Source organism: Arvicola amphibius, chromosome 12, assembly GCF_903992535.2.
Source record: "Arvicola amphibius chromosome 12, mArvAmp1.2, whole genome shotgun sequence".
Classification (NCBI taxonomy): Eukaryota; Metazoa; Chordata; class Mammalia; order Rodentia; family Cricetidae; genus Arvicola; species Arvicola amphibius.
In genome coordinates, this window is record NC_052058.2 from 153,613,015 (window position 1) to 153,627,709 (window position 14,695).

At 43.5% G+C, this 14,695-nt stretch overlaps 1 protein-coding gene across 1 annotated transcript in view; it reads left to right on the plus strand.

Annotated features, from left to right (window-relative positions):
• The window catches only part of Adamtsl3 (ADAMTS like 3), a 204,916-nt gene extending 192,217 nt beyond the window's left edge, over positions 1-12,699 (plus strand). The window contains exons 28-31 of the mRNA XM_038313431.2: positions 671-875; positions 5,840-5,937; positions 11,850-12,061; positions 12,573-12,699. Coding sequence (XP_038169359.2) covers positions 671-875; positions 5,840-5,937; positions 11,850-12,061; positions 12,573-12,679 — 622 coding nt within the window. The 3' untranslated portion in view covers positions 12,680-12,699. The remainder of the gene's footprint in view (positions 1-670; positions 876-5,839; positions 5,938-11,849; positions 12,062-12,572) is intronic.
• The last annotated feature ends 1,996 nt before the right edge of the window (positions 12,700-14,695 follow it).

Here is a 14,695-nt window from a genome sequence, read left to right on the forward strand (position 1 = left end):
ACACACACACACACACACACACACACACACACGCACGCACGCACGCACGCACGCACAAGCACATACACATGCATGCGCGATGAACTCACGCATGCACGCACACATGTAAACCCATGAACACAGACATAGTTGTACAGACACACATGTACACACTACTAAAAATGATAGATTGTTTTAAAGAGGAGAACCCTACTGGTGCACAGCTTCATTGCCTATAGAGATGTCCACACCGCAGGCCCATGCCTCAGAAGTCCGTGAGAAGCAGAGTCGCTGTGTCAGACACAACAGCTCCTTTGAGGCATGTCTTTGGAAGGACTGTCAATGTTGCAGACATTCTACCGGTCATGTCTTTTAGTAACTACCGTCATTCCTAAATGGAATATATCATACTAAGAGTCACCCTGGCAAAAGCGTAAATCTCATGCTGCGAAGCCACAGGGTAGTGTGTGCATTGAGAGTTGGTGCACGGTGGCAATTCTCTATTAAACCTTGTAGGGGGCACACTCATCACTACATTGGTTCCCTGTGGGGAGGGAAGGAGGAAGATAGAAGTCACCTACGCTGCAACCTTGTCCTGGAGAGGCATGCCAGACCCCATCATAGTGTTAAGATCAACAAATGAGCCTTCACGTGACAACCCTTTCTAAGGTCCTGTAGCTTTTGTTCCTAGGTGGTTTACGAGTGTGTGGTCCGAGTGTTCTGTGTCTTGCGGGGAAGGATTTCACAGTCGGCAAGTGACTTGCACCCAGACAAAAGCCAATGGGACTGTACAGGTGGTGTCCCCAAGGGCGTGTGCTCCTAAAGAGAGGCCTCTGGGGAGAAAATCATGTACGGTCCGTCCATGCGTTGAACAGGCCATCGGCCCGGGAAACCAGGTAACCTTAGGTGTTGGCAGTATTATCTGTAATCACCTCTTTGTTACTAATGAACTTTAGAATTGTTTTAGAACATCTAACTTGAATTCGGCATTGAGATGATATCAGAGAAAGTCATCCAGATATAGAAAACAAAAACTGTAATTCCACTTACATAATCAAGTCCATAAAGGCAGTGAATAGGCCTCTAGTTTTAAAGAGCTGGGTGGCTGGGGAGAGAGGGTGTGACCTCAAGGAGTGCAAAGTTGCACAAGATGAACGTGTTCTGGTAAGCCATTATGCACAACAGTATTTATAGCTAACAATGCTGTAGTGGATTCTTTAAAATTGTTTATAGGCCATGTATTCTCCGTTTTTTTGAAAATAGATTTTTTTTCTTCGTATACTATATCCTGATTATGGTTTCCCCTCTGCCTACTCCTTCCAGTTTCTCCCCACCCATCCGGAGCCCCCTTCCATCTCTCATTAAAAGACAAACAGGCTTCTAGGAGAGAATAATATAATAAATAAGATATAGTGAGATATAGTGACTAGCATGTCAGAATAGAACAAAACAAACAAACAGGAGGCAAAGAGGCCAAGGAAAGGCACAAGAATCAGATGCAGATGCAGAGACTCCCCCCTCCCCTGTTTGCATATTTAGAAATCCCATAAAAACATAAATCTGGAAGTCATAATATATATATGCAAAGGACCTGTGGGGGTAAAAAAATCAATTAATTAATTAATATAGAGAAACCAATTGCAAAAAACAAAAACAAAAACCACAACCAAAAAAAAAAAAAAACCCCAAAACCCAAAAACCTGACATGACATGAGACACGGACCCTCCAAAGATGCCATTGAGTTCATTTTCTGTTGTCTATCTCCTGCTGGGCACACAGCCTGCCCTTATAGATGGCTTCTGGGTTAGGGACATGTGTCCACATCTTTCATTTCTAAGAACGATCTGCTAAAGATCCATGGAGGTCTTGCTCATGCTGCCTCGGTGTGTGTCTGTTGTGTTTAGATGGCCTTCTTTCCTTTTGTGCTCCATTCCCTCTGGTTCTTACACTCTTTCTGTCTCCTCTTTCTCAGGGTTCTCTGAGTCCAGAGGGGAAGAATTTGATAGAAACATCCTGTTTAGAACTTTCTTCCAAGGTCGTTCTCTCTGTGTATAATGGCTGGCTGTGGGTCTCTATATTTGTTCCCATCTGCTGCAGGAGAAATGGCCTCTGATGATGGCTGAGCAAAGCACTGATCTATGAGCATAGCTGAATGTCAGGATGGCAAATTTCAAGCTACTCTGCCCAGACGACCTTGAAAAACCCTGTTTTTATAAAGAAAATTATAAATTATAAAGAAAAATACCTAAGAAAATAATTTTCAATGTATAGAATCTTTTAAAGAAAAACAGAGCACATTGGGGCTGGAGAGATGGCTCAGAAGTTAAGAGCACTGACTTCTCTTCCAAAGGATATGGGTTTGTTTCCAAGCACACACATGATGGCCCACAGACATTGGTAACTTCAGTTATGAGTGATACAGTGTCCTCTTCTGGCCTCCATGAGCATCAGACAAAACACTATGTATATGTATATATAAAATGTTAGAAGACAGCATATTATTAAAATGAATAAATTAAAAGTTGAACAAATGGAAGACCTGTTATTTTGCTAAATTGAAATATCAGCACTATAAAGACCCAGAAATGAATTCGCACATGGAATACAATTTTAGTTAAGTGACAGAACCTTCCTTTGGAACTTAATATAAATCAGAACTTTATCCTGAGAACAAATGAAGAGAAGACACTTTCAGAAAGACAGATGATGGGAGGTAGAGAAAGCCCTGCCTCATCCTATGCCAATTAGGATGCAAGTTTCTTTCAAGTAACAGTGTACCATTGGGGCAGGAATTGACATGAACTCTGGAGTGTGATTACTGCACAGAACCAGATCAATTGATCGGTGACAAAGTTCAAGGGCAGTTTTGAAGAAACTAAACAGCATAAAACCACAAGATGTTTTTTGAAGGAAATTGAAGAAAATCTAAAGAAATAGTAAGATTTCCTGTTTGTGACTGGCATGATACTAATACCAACACTCTCCAAATGTATCTAAAGAGTCACAGCAGTCTCTACCAGAAATTTGCAAGCTGAACCCGATCTAAAAATCTGTGTGGAACTAAAAATAATCAACAGTATCCAAAACAAGTCTTCTGAAATAGAGTAAGTCAGAGAGTCCACACTTCTGATTGCAAAACTTTCTACAGCACAGTGCTGTTCTACCACGGGACAGACGTACATCTCTGGAACAGAACGGAATCCAGAACTTGCAGTAAGGAGGCCACTAGTTTGTTCCTGGCCACTTAGCCCAAAAGTAATCACACAGAAACTATATTATTTAAATTACTGCTTGACCCATTAGCTCTAGTTTCATATTGGCTAACTCTTACATCTTAATTTAACCCATTTCTGTTAATCTGTGTATGGTCATATGGCTGTGGCTTACTGGCCAAAGTTCTGGCATCCTCTGGCGGCTCCATGGCTTCTCCCTGACTCCACTTTCCTTCTCCCAGAATTCAGTTTAGTTTTCCCCACCTACCTAAGTTCTGCCCTATCAACAGGCCAAGGCAATTTCTTTATTAACCAATGGGATTCACAGCATACAGAGGGGAATTCCACATCAAGAACTAAAGCATTTGAATCTTGGTCAGATTGACAAAACTATCCATTGAAGAAAGGAATATTATTCTGTGATGATTAATCTCAGTTGCCAACATGCTGGACTTAAGAAAGCATCCCCCCTCCGGTACTTGGGGGGTGTATCTGTGATAAAGTTTCCAGAGATTAATCTGAGGGGTGAGGCTTCTCCTGAATGTGTGTAGCTTTCTCCTATGGGCTGGGGTCCTAGAATGGGTACCAAAAGAAAAGGGAGAAAGCCAGCTTAGATCAGGCATCCTCCCTTATTCCTGATCCTCTGAGAGCTGACCCCATTCCTGCTGCTCCTGCTGCTTGCTCTTGACACCTGCCATCCGTAGCCAGAAGGACTGCATCCCCTGGACCATGAGGCAAAATAATTCTTTCGGCCCTTGGGTTGTTTCCTGTCAGCAGCTGATCTCAGCGATCACCACAGGAAATGACACCCTTTTAACAAATGCTTCAGGGCAACTGTGCAGCCACAGAAAAGCATGAAGTCATGCTCCCTGCTTACAGGAAGTACAGACACCATGAAATCCATTAAAGATTCTTAGGAGCCAACACTGTAAAATGTTTATAGAAGAAAAAAGCAGGCATCATTCTTTACACTGTAGGAAAGGGTAGTTTACATAGAACACCAAATAAATAGATGAAACAAGAATGAATACCTTGAATAATATCAAAACTAAAACATTTATACTACAATGGGTTACCATTCAAGACACTAACAGAAACAACCTAATTAAAGCATGAACGAGGGATTTAAATGGGTATTTTTTCTTTCTTTTTTTAATTTTTTTTCCTTTGGTTTTTCAAGATAGGGTTTCTCTGTAGCTCTGGAGCCTGTCCTGGAACCAGCTTTTGTAGACCAGGGTGGCCTCAGACTTAGAGAGATCTGCCTGCCTCTTCCTCCCGAGTGCTGGGGGATGTTTACCACCACCCGGCTAAATAGACATTTCTTGATTAAAGTTAACAAATTGCCAAGGAAGACATCAAAAGATGCTCGTAATTAGTTACTAAAGAAATGAAAAGTTAAGCCACAATCACATGTCACTTTGCAGCCATTAGTTTAAACCAGATTAATAAGAGAGTGCAGAATTGAAACCTACAGGTGAGGGTCTAAATGGTGCAGCCCCATCCCAAAAACTTCTGCAGGTTCTTAAGGGGTTAAACATGAACTTGAGAACGATCCAGCAATCCTATCGCTAGGTGTGTATCCTAGAGCAGGGAAAACACCATGCAAACACTTACCAATAGAGGTGATAGCCTAATTACTCATGATAACCAAGCAGCAGGAACAGCACAGGCAACAGCAGCACAACCGCCAACCTGACGAAGCAAGTGCCAACGTGCCTGAGCTGTGGCATGTTAGTACGACAAACGTCATCAAAAAGAACGTGGGCCTGGCACATTCGACCCCATGGCCAGACCTTGAGCATCTCCAATAAAGGAAGACAGACAGAGGACTCCACTCTTGTGTGTACAGTAGGTTGATCTGTCAGACCAGAGGCAGCTTTGTGGCTGCCTAGGCCTGCAAGGTGAGGAAGGACTGCTGAGAGCTATTGGGTTTCTGTGAGGGATGAAGATAATGGTCCAAACTCGACTGGGGTGTGGCAAGTCTGAAAGCCGTTACAATGTGCGTTTGAAATGGTTGATAATTCTATGGCAGGTGAATTAAAGCCTAATAAAGTATTGCTATAACATAAAAGAGTGTATGAGAGATATTGGCTAAGTAAAGTAAGAAAAATAAAGAAAATCAAAGAGTACACTTAAGAGTATATACTAAAGAATTCTGACCTGACCAGAGAGCTCATTGTAACAGTAATAAAAATATAACAGACTTTTCCATGCATGATACGATTAGGAGGAAAATGTAATGGGTGTCACAGCTGTTCAAAAATTCAAGGGCTGCAAATCAAGCTTGAGTTGTTTCTCCTGTAGCTACACTTGCCTTAGCATAGGTACCTCCATCTTTGCTCAGAGAAAATAAAAAACAAAATACACATGCACAAAAAAAAAAACCCTGAAAGAAATCAAACATGGGCTTCACTATTTGCTCTAAATACAGCTGTTTCCATACTTAAGCTTAATCAAGGCAGAGTTTATCCCATTCTTCGCCTTTCATCCCGAGGTGGTCTGAATTTCACGGGATAAAGGGTGGGAGGAGGGTAGGTCTGTCTGCAGAGCTATCGTCGGCCCCCTCCACCTCTGTCCAGACCTCAGTACCTACGGTGTGCCTGAGCCTGCAGGGCACGTGAACCGCTGCACTGTGCCTCTGTTCTAGTGTCCCGGACGCTGCATGGGCCACACCATGAGGATGCAGCAGCGCCACACACCCTGTGCCCACAACGGCTCCAGCTCTGACTGTGAGGAGAGAAGGAGGTACTGACCCCAGCCCAGAGCGGCATGCACCTTCCCTTGCGCCTCCAGAGACCAGCACTGCCTGACGTGGGGTTATTCCTAGTTTCTGAAAACTCATATTCAATTATGAGTTATCCAATATCATCCTTGATGGTATACATTATACTGAAATAGGGCCAATAAGCACTATTCACAAATTGACAGCAATTTGGATGTTAAATAAAAAGAGAAAAATACTCTAAAGGGAAAATGTGGCACCTCAAATAGATTTATAAACACATACACATATATGTATATATGTGCATTGTGTATGTATATATGTGTGTATATACTTATATACATATATGTTACATATATGACTTGTGTGTCATATGTTTTGTATATAATATGACATGTGTGTATATATATAATGTGGCATGTATACGTGTGTGTGTGTATATATGTGTGTGTGTGTATGTATGTATGTATATTTGCTCAAGCCTAATATTTCACTTGGGTTTACAGCTTAAATTTTCCCGTTTTTCAATGAATGATTTATTCCAAAGCTATGCTGATTTGGATATTAGTATAAAGATTTAGCAGAGAATAAAAATAACCTTTTTAGTTTTTAAGGGGCTGTTTGTTTTTCTCTTGCTTGAAAGTCCATGTGGACAGGTGGTAGAGTAGAACTTGATTCACGAGAGCACCTGGAGAGCCAAACTCCTTCTGCCGATTCTCCTACCCTAGAAGACAAACTCCAGCAATCAGCAAGCATGAGGGAACCTGCAAGTTATACAACTGCAGGGGATTTTTATTCCATTGTTCTTTTATTGTGTGACCTTGGACTAGCTACCTGTCTACGTCTGCAAACAGAATGCTATTACGCATGTGATCCTGAAGTTAAGCTGTTCCAATGTGAGCATAGGATCAGCACCTAAGTAGTCCTGGTCATAGCAAACGCTCCACATCTAATTCTTTCTTCCTGCTCCACATCCTAAGCCCTGCTGAGGAAGTGGAATGACCTTGACTATTGGCTTGGCTACTCTTGTGAGCCTGCAGTCTGGTTTGGCAGCGTAGAGCCAGCAGTATTTCCTATTCCCACAAGGTGATTTCAAGCCAGAATCATTCTCCTCGAATGGAAAATGTCTGTAGCAGCTGCCCCCATTCTCAGCAGACAACTCAGTTTCCTACTTTCCTGAGAAGATAGAGACCACACACAGATGTGCCCCATCCCAGATGTTTCCCTCTGCAGTCTTAAGACATGTTTACAACACAAAAGCACATATGGAGGGAGCCTTTTATTTTAACATACTATACATATTTTTCTGAAACTTGATTTTATATGTAAGAATATATTATAAACATGCTCTATCTCAGCATACATTGACTTTATGTAAGTATGATATTTAATATTCCATTATGTCCATGATGGGATATTGTTTCAATGTGTGCTCTTGCAAACAGACGCTGCAATAAACATCTTAGAATGTATGTGTTTGTATGCTCAGTTGCATTTTGATGGGGTAGATCTGTAGAAATCCAAGTGAATTCATAAGCATACTTCCAAATTACCATCAAACTATCTAAACAATATGAGTTATCTCCATTTTAATTAACATTGAATAGGTTTTTAACCTTTCCATTTTTAAGTAAATATGATAGGGTTCTTTCCTGTAACCCTTTTTTTTTTTTTTTTTGGTTTTTTGAGACAGGGTTTCTCTGCAGCTTTAGAGCCTGTCCTGGAGCTAGCTCTTGTAGACCAGGCTGGTCTCGAACTCACAGAGATCCGCCTGCCTCTGCCTCCCGAGTGCTGGGATTAAAGGCGTGCGCCACCATCGCCCGGCTTCCTGTAACCCTTTATATGCATTTTTGATTCCTTGTGCCCTTTTTCTTGAATTCACCTTCCTTTTTTTGTTTTTTGTTTTCTCCACCATCACCCTTGGCCAAAGCATCATCATCTCTTACCTGTTGGCCTCCCTTTCTCCATCCTTCTTTGTTCCAGGACAGTCTCCAGTCCCAATGCAAACCTAGTCAGCTACTACTTTAGGTGCTTCTAGGGGGAAGGCTAATCAAAGTGTTTAATGTGGGGCTACACGCTCAACTCTACTTCCACCCTTCTTCACTGAATTCTCTTCTCTCTCTCTCTCCTCTCTTCTCTCTCTCTCTCTCTCTCTCTCTCTCTCTCTCTCTCTCTCTCTCTCTTGATTATATTTATACACTCCTCTTCCTTCTCTTTCTTTCATATGGATGATATAGCAAAATCATATATATGTATGTATGTGTGTGTATATATCTATCTCTATCTCTCATCTCTCTATCTATCTATCTATCTATCTATCTATCTATCTATCTATCTATCTACTTGGATTGACCCTACAGGTTCAATCAACAGCAGCAAAAACAGGCAGAAAATGTAAAAGAAGGAAAGGGGGCATGGAAGGTGTCAGGTGGCTCTAAATCTGATCAAATAGGATCTTATACAAAGGATATGGAAGTGAAACCAAAGAGTAGAACGGATTAGAGCAGTAAAGGAAAATTTCCCAGAGCTGTGTTTATGTGATGGTGTCAAACGCCTTCCATTTGCTTTGTATGGCTTTGCTTGGCTAGACTGGCTAGCCTGTGCCGTAGCCTGTGTTCTTTAGGGATGTTACCTTCCCTCTTGTGTATAGTAGTTTGTGGAGAGGGGATGAAGTTGACTAGAGAGAGCTGCCGAGAGGGGTTTCTCTGAAGTTTGAGAACCTTGTTTTCCCCGCAGATACCTGCTGGATTATATGCTAGCTCTCTGTGAGTTTCAGGGAGGTGTGCATTAGAAGGTTCAGAAGGTGGCCTTAGGTATTCCTTCAAAGTGTTTAGAGAGGGGCATCAGGCTGGAGCAGAGACACCCCTAGAGGTCATAACAGGGGCTCAGTAGATGTGAGATGGTGTTTTACAGGATATCCCATTGGGGGCCGGGATAGAGAATCAGTGGTGGATGGGCTGTCTTTGGGTGCCTTCTGTAACCGCAGGAAGACTCAGGGTGTGTGGGCTCTGTTGAGTGGCACTGTAGAAGGCCTGGAGACCGTAGGAGTAGAAGTAGCCCAGGCTTGGCTAGAAGAAATACGAGGACCTGTGGGTTCCTGAGGAAATGCTGAGGACATAGAAACGTTCTCCAAGTGATGATTTCCAACTTTGCCCTGGAGTCATGATATCCTGGGCAGTCTTTTTCAGGAGATTTCCTGGCAGTTCATGTTGTTTTAAAGCCGTCCACTTCTGTCTGTTCTTTCCAACTAGCCTGGCTTGGGGCGCACGGACAGCCCTTGGAATGGATAGTTTCATCTGGTGTTGCAGGGATTATTTGAAGCAGGAGCAGAGTGAGAATTGAGGCAAGCCAGTAGGACAGTCACTTCCTGTTTCCCACCGCCATCATACACTCCTAAACAACGCGAGGCCACACTGGGTTTAGTTTGTCGGCGTCTACACAACCTCCATCTGACTTGGGTGTCTCCATACCAAGACATTCTGTCCCTGCTCTGAAGATAGATGCCCTCAGCTAAACCTACTCTGGTCTTTGCTTTTCAGCCTCCAAGAGGTCCTGGGCTTTGGCTTCTATGTTGGTTAAAAGCTCCCAGGCCTCTCATCCTTTGTCTGTAGGAAGGGTTTGTCTTTAAGTTGAGTTACTTAAGACCCCTCAGGCCAAAATCAAAAGCCAATTTGGAAGTCTCTGCAAAGAGAGCAAAGCCTTACTCGCTCTCTTTTTTTAATTTGTGTCAATTTAATTATGATAGCATATGAACGTTTGAATAATTATGTCGGTCAGTATTATAATTTGTAGCAGATATAATCAACATCATAACTTAAGTTTTATATGATATTAGCATTAAACAATGTAATTTTAATTCATTTCACATGATGTTATTTTAATGATAATAAAACTGCTTGTGAAAATTATTTTATTGTGATTTAAATATAAACATTATTATAGTTACTCTTCAAAGCCTTACTCTTAAGACGGGATCACCTAACAATTGTGAACATCCATTTACTAACCTCTCGAATCTATTCTTTAAGGATTTGTAGGAAGCTGACCTCTGCAGTGGGAGACAGCCAGGGAGTGTGCAGTCTGTTCTATTGGTCAAAGTGACTCAACTTTGGCACGTTAAGATTTATATCATCTGGGGAAAACGAAATTTACGGGACAATCCTCTCTAATTCCTCTTATAACTAATCAGGTGGAATGTAGCGTTTCCCAGTTAAACCCTTTGATGGTGTCTCCGCCTACTGGTGAATCCAAGCATTGCACAACAAGTTTGCACAAGTGTCTCCATTTTCTTATACTTCCAGGAATATTTCAAAATTCCTTAGAAGAGATGCTGTATAAACTGTAATCTAGTCCCCGGAATGACCGGAGAGTCCAGTGTGGCTGCTGGCAGATCAGGAGGGAGAGTAGGAAGTCGGCAGCCTTGGTTTTCTCTCATCTCTGCAGCTTTTCGTGTTTGCTTTATTACTGACTTTTTCTGAACAGCCTTCGACCTCTCTGCCGAACAGTTTCTATGGGGCAGACACTGTCACCCCAAGCTCCGCTTCTTGTTCCACATCCTCCAGATTTCAAAGAGAAAGACAACCAGTGGAGCACCTTAGGTGAGGACCTTCTCCCAGTCGTCTCTGGGGACAGAGGCTGACTCCTGTCTTAAAATGTAACTTCCACGGTGATACATCCAAGGGAACAAGGACAAATCCCTCAGGGCATGTCTGCTGAGGTCATTATCTTCCCAACATCAGAAACCACCGAGTTTCTTTTCCATTTTAGATCCCACTTTTGGATGTATGTTAGAGGTCCCTGGGAACATGCAGCTCTTTGGCCATGCCTTCCTTGTCAGGTCATGTTTCCGGGGAGATGCTCAGCTGCTAAGTATTGGATAATGGTTGTTACTCTAAATTGTATGGTGTAAAAGCAGGGGACATACGTGTGTGTGTGTGTGTGTGTGTGTGTGTGTGTGTCTGTGTCTGTGTCTGTGTAGCAGTGTTGGGGACTGAATCTAGGGCCTTGTGCATACTAAGTGGTCTACTACTACACACACACAAACACACATATGTATGTATGTATGTATGTATACTGTACCTATGCTATATATACTATACATATATATACTACCTATATCCTAAACTATATATATTTATACCTATACTATATATATCCCCAACTTTTTTTTAATTTTGGACCTTCTGTAGCTGAGTCAAAACTTGGCCCTTGAGTCCTCTGACTTCACACTCCTGAGTATCTGGAATTACTGACCTGTGTTTCCAGGCCCACCTGATGTCTTGGTATTTTAGATAGAACACTCAAGGATGCAAAGACCCTGTGCTCGCCATCAGTGGCACACCCACACCTTTTCTGGTGGTGAGGGTCCCTTCGCAGTGATGTCACACCTGCTGTTTTTCCTTGCATACACCTGCATGTGAGCACTCCCTACTGGCTTCCCACACACCAGCGCTCTCTCCTTGCCTCGTCTGGTGGCATCACTGCCCCTTGCTGGCTCTCTCCATACCTCTTCAACCTCATGTTGGTACTGAGGGTACTTTTCACCTACTTCTACTTCATTTCCATGTACTTAATACATTAAGTCTTAAATGCTATGGCCCCTTTTCTAAAGGACGTGTTCCTTTCTTTCTTTTATCAAATATCTTAGCCATCCTCCAGAGCCTTCCTAGCATATCCAGCAATAATGTGGGTGGAGGACAGGGACATTCCCGACGTCTGGGGAATGGTCAGAATTCTCAGGGATCGACTCATCTTTACTACGGCCACATTGCCCTGCTGTTCTGCTTATCCTGCCATGGACAGTGTGAATCAGTTTCCCAGGAAGCCCTGGGCGTGTGGAATACATAGGAGGAGAAAGGGCTTGACGGGTGGCAGCAAAAAGTGACACCTTCTCTCATTTTATATTCTCTCTATCTCATTCTCTCTCTCATTTCAGACCAGCCTATCGGAGGAACTGCACCTCAGGGTCCTGTGAGGCATGTTGGCGTGTGGGGCCCTGGAAGCCCTGTACAGCAGTCTGCGGCAGGGGCTTCCAGTCTCGCAAAGTTGACTGCATCCACGTGGGGAGCTGCAAACCCGTGGCTGACAGACACTGTGTGCGGATGAAACCAGCGCCCTGGAGGCACTGTCTGGGGCCTTCCTGCGATAGTACGTACCCCTCCCAGGTATCGCCAGCTCCCCAGAAGCCTTGTCAAAACCCAGACACTGATATGCCTACCTCCCCCCAGGTCACATAGGAGGAATGGGGTGCAGGCAGCAGCACTGATTCTCGATGCAGCCCCTCCACACACATTTTCCTTAGCAGTCTCCCCAGCTAAGACTGAGCCCACGGGCTTATATAGGTGAGCAAATGCCCTAAAATTGCATAGTGAATATAATTCCTTGTAACTTTTCTAGGGGGCAAGTATGAGGCTTTCTTAAGTTTTCCAAGTGGCCCATGGCCCTACAAAAAGTAAGCCCTACCCTCAGCGCTGAAAGAAGTGGCCTGGGTCAGAGGACCTGTGGGAAGTGCCACGGGAAGCCGGTTGACCAAGTGGAGAAGTGAGCCTACTGTGTTTCTGACATATAATGCCAAGGAGTTGCCCCAGGCATACCTAGCTTCCTGCTCATTCCCTAGGGAACGGCATGCTATGGATGCTTTTCTCTCTTTTTTTTGCAGGAAACTGCACCGACACCACTCACTACTGCATGTTCGTAAAGCAGCTTAACTTGTGCTCTCTGGCTCTCTACAAACAAAGGTGCTGCCAGTCATGCCAAGAAGGATAAAGTTGGCAGGGCTGGGATGCCTGCTGTGGCGAGAAAGGAAAACTCCAGAGGCTCTTTCCCCCATGTCTCTGGTTCAAAACCACACCCTTCTTCAAGTTTCTAGAGTCTGTGGCCAAGCAGAGGTGGATTCAGAGACGGAATCTGCTACAGTTTTGTAAAGTTAGCATTTCCGGTGGTTGTTTCTTAATTCCGGTTCCTACAGGTGATGTATTCTAGGATTAGCAAGAATGCATCTGCAGCCATGCCCTTGCTCGTGGGACCTCATCACGAGCACGTCATCCCCTGCTGTGATTTGAAGACCGGACGAGAGTGGTCCACACGGAAGACTCTGCAGCTGTGTTTCTCTCTAGTTGCTGAGTGTCAGCACGCGTGGGTGGCATTTACGATTTAAGGGCTCTGGCCAGTAGCTGTTCAGATATTGGCACTAGTGGCATTTTCCTAGTTCCCTAAGTTCATTATGTGAACAAGAGGCACTCTCTCTTAACGGCTAACGACGCCAGCCGAGCCAAGGATTCGCTGCAGATGGCCTCTCGTCCTCGCTCGTGGAGCGTCCACGGGGGAGAACACAGCGGACATGGGCTGCCATTCTCATAACGACAGAAATCTCTCCGTGACCAAATGAGGCATCCTGGAAATCGAAGGAGAGGAAAGGCTAAGCTTTTCTACTGATTCTGAAGTATAGTCAAAGCTTGCTTTTCAGATCTGTGAGTGGAGCATTCTGAGCACTCTTCTCTTGCACATAGAGGTCAGAGCCTGATCAGATGGAATTTACGCATACAGTAATATTCCTGATGGTTTTTATTTTGCAAAGTTTATAAGAAAGTAATCTAAATCAGAAGCATGATAGTTAAAGGAATTGTTTATAGTAAATGATTGTTTAATAGGAGGTGATTTTGTCGGTAAATCTGACTCCATTAGGATTGGGCTTGAAACAACAATTTGGGGGTTAGGCATTGAGATTTGGGTTGTTCATCTTGAACCAGCACTAGGATTCAGTTAACTGAGAAAGGAAGTCACATTAGGGCTAAGACCAGAACTGACTTTAAGGCTTGGGCCAGTTTAGGGCAGGGTTGGGTCTCTCGGGCCAATGCTGGTGTTCATGACATTGAAGTTGATTTTGCTGCTAAAGAAGGCTGGGCATTCAATATTAACTCCCAGCGCTGATTCAGCCTGGGGACCTTTCCATAATATCTTACCAGTTACGGCTTTAGATGCTACACAACCCCAAACCAATGGCCCTGCTTCTTACTCAAGTGTTCCCCGATGGCTCGTACACATACTGCTCACAGCCTCCTGGCATGCAACGCAACCTTTCCTGAGGCAGGTTGTGTTTGGACCTACCTCCTGACCAACATGTGAACAGCCCACTGTGCCTTAGGATTTGCCTGTAGAGAAGCTCGCTGGGCCTCTCCGCCATCCTCTGAGCACAGGCCTCTTCCGTTCCAGCTTCAGCCTCACCAACACTGGGATGGACGCTGCTGTAGGTGGAGGGTTTGGTGGTCTGGAACAGACAGGGCAAAGGAAAGTGTACCCCAGTCTGAGCTGTTAGTCACCAGTCATATTGGATTGCTGAGCTTATTAAATTAAAAGAAAGATCGTTTGTAAAATACTCTGTATATATTTATTATATGACTCAAAGGTGCAATATTTTATTTTGTACAATATGTAATAAAGACATGGGACATATATTTTTCATATCTACAAAATTTCTTATTAAACTGCTTCACCTTTGTATTTAAGGTTAAAGTGAACCACCTTTCGGTTGTTACTGTACTTTCATCTTGTTAACATCAAATGGCATTCCTGTGTACTGTATTTTACTACTGTTTTTATAACATGAGAGCTAATGTTTCCCTTTGGTGGTCCTTAATTCAGAAATAAATTCACTTTGAGTATCCAGTGGCATCCTCAGGTGACTTCTCTGTGTTGTGCTTTTGCTAGACTTTAGAACTGTCTCCCTGCCTGTCCCCTTTCAGGACAGTAGCTCCCTTAGCGAGTTTGACACCCTCGATTGTC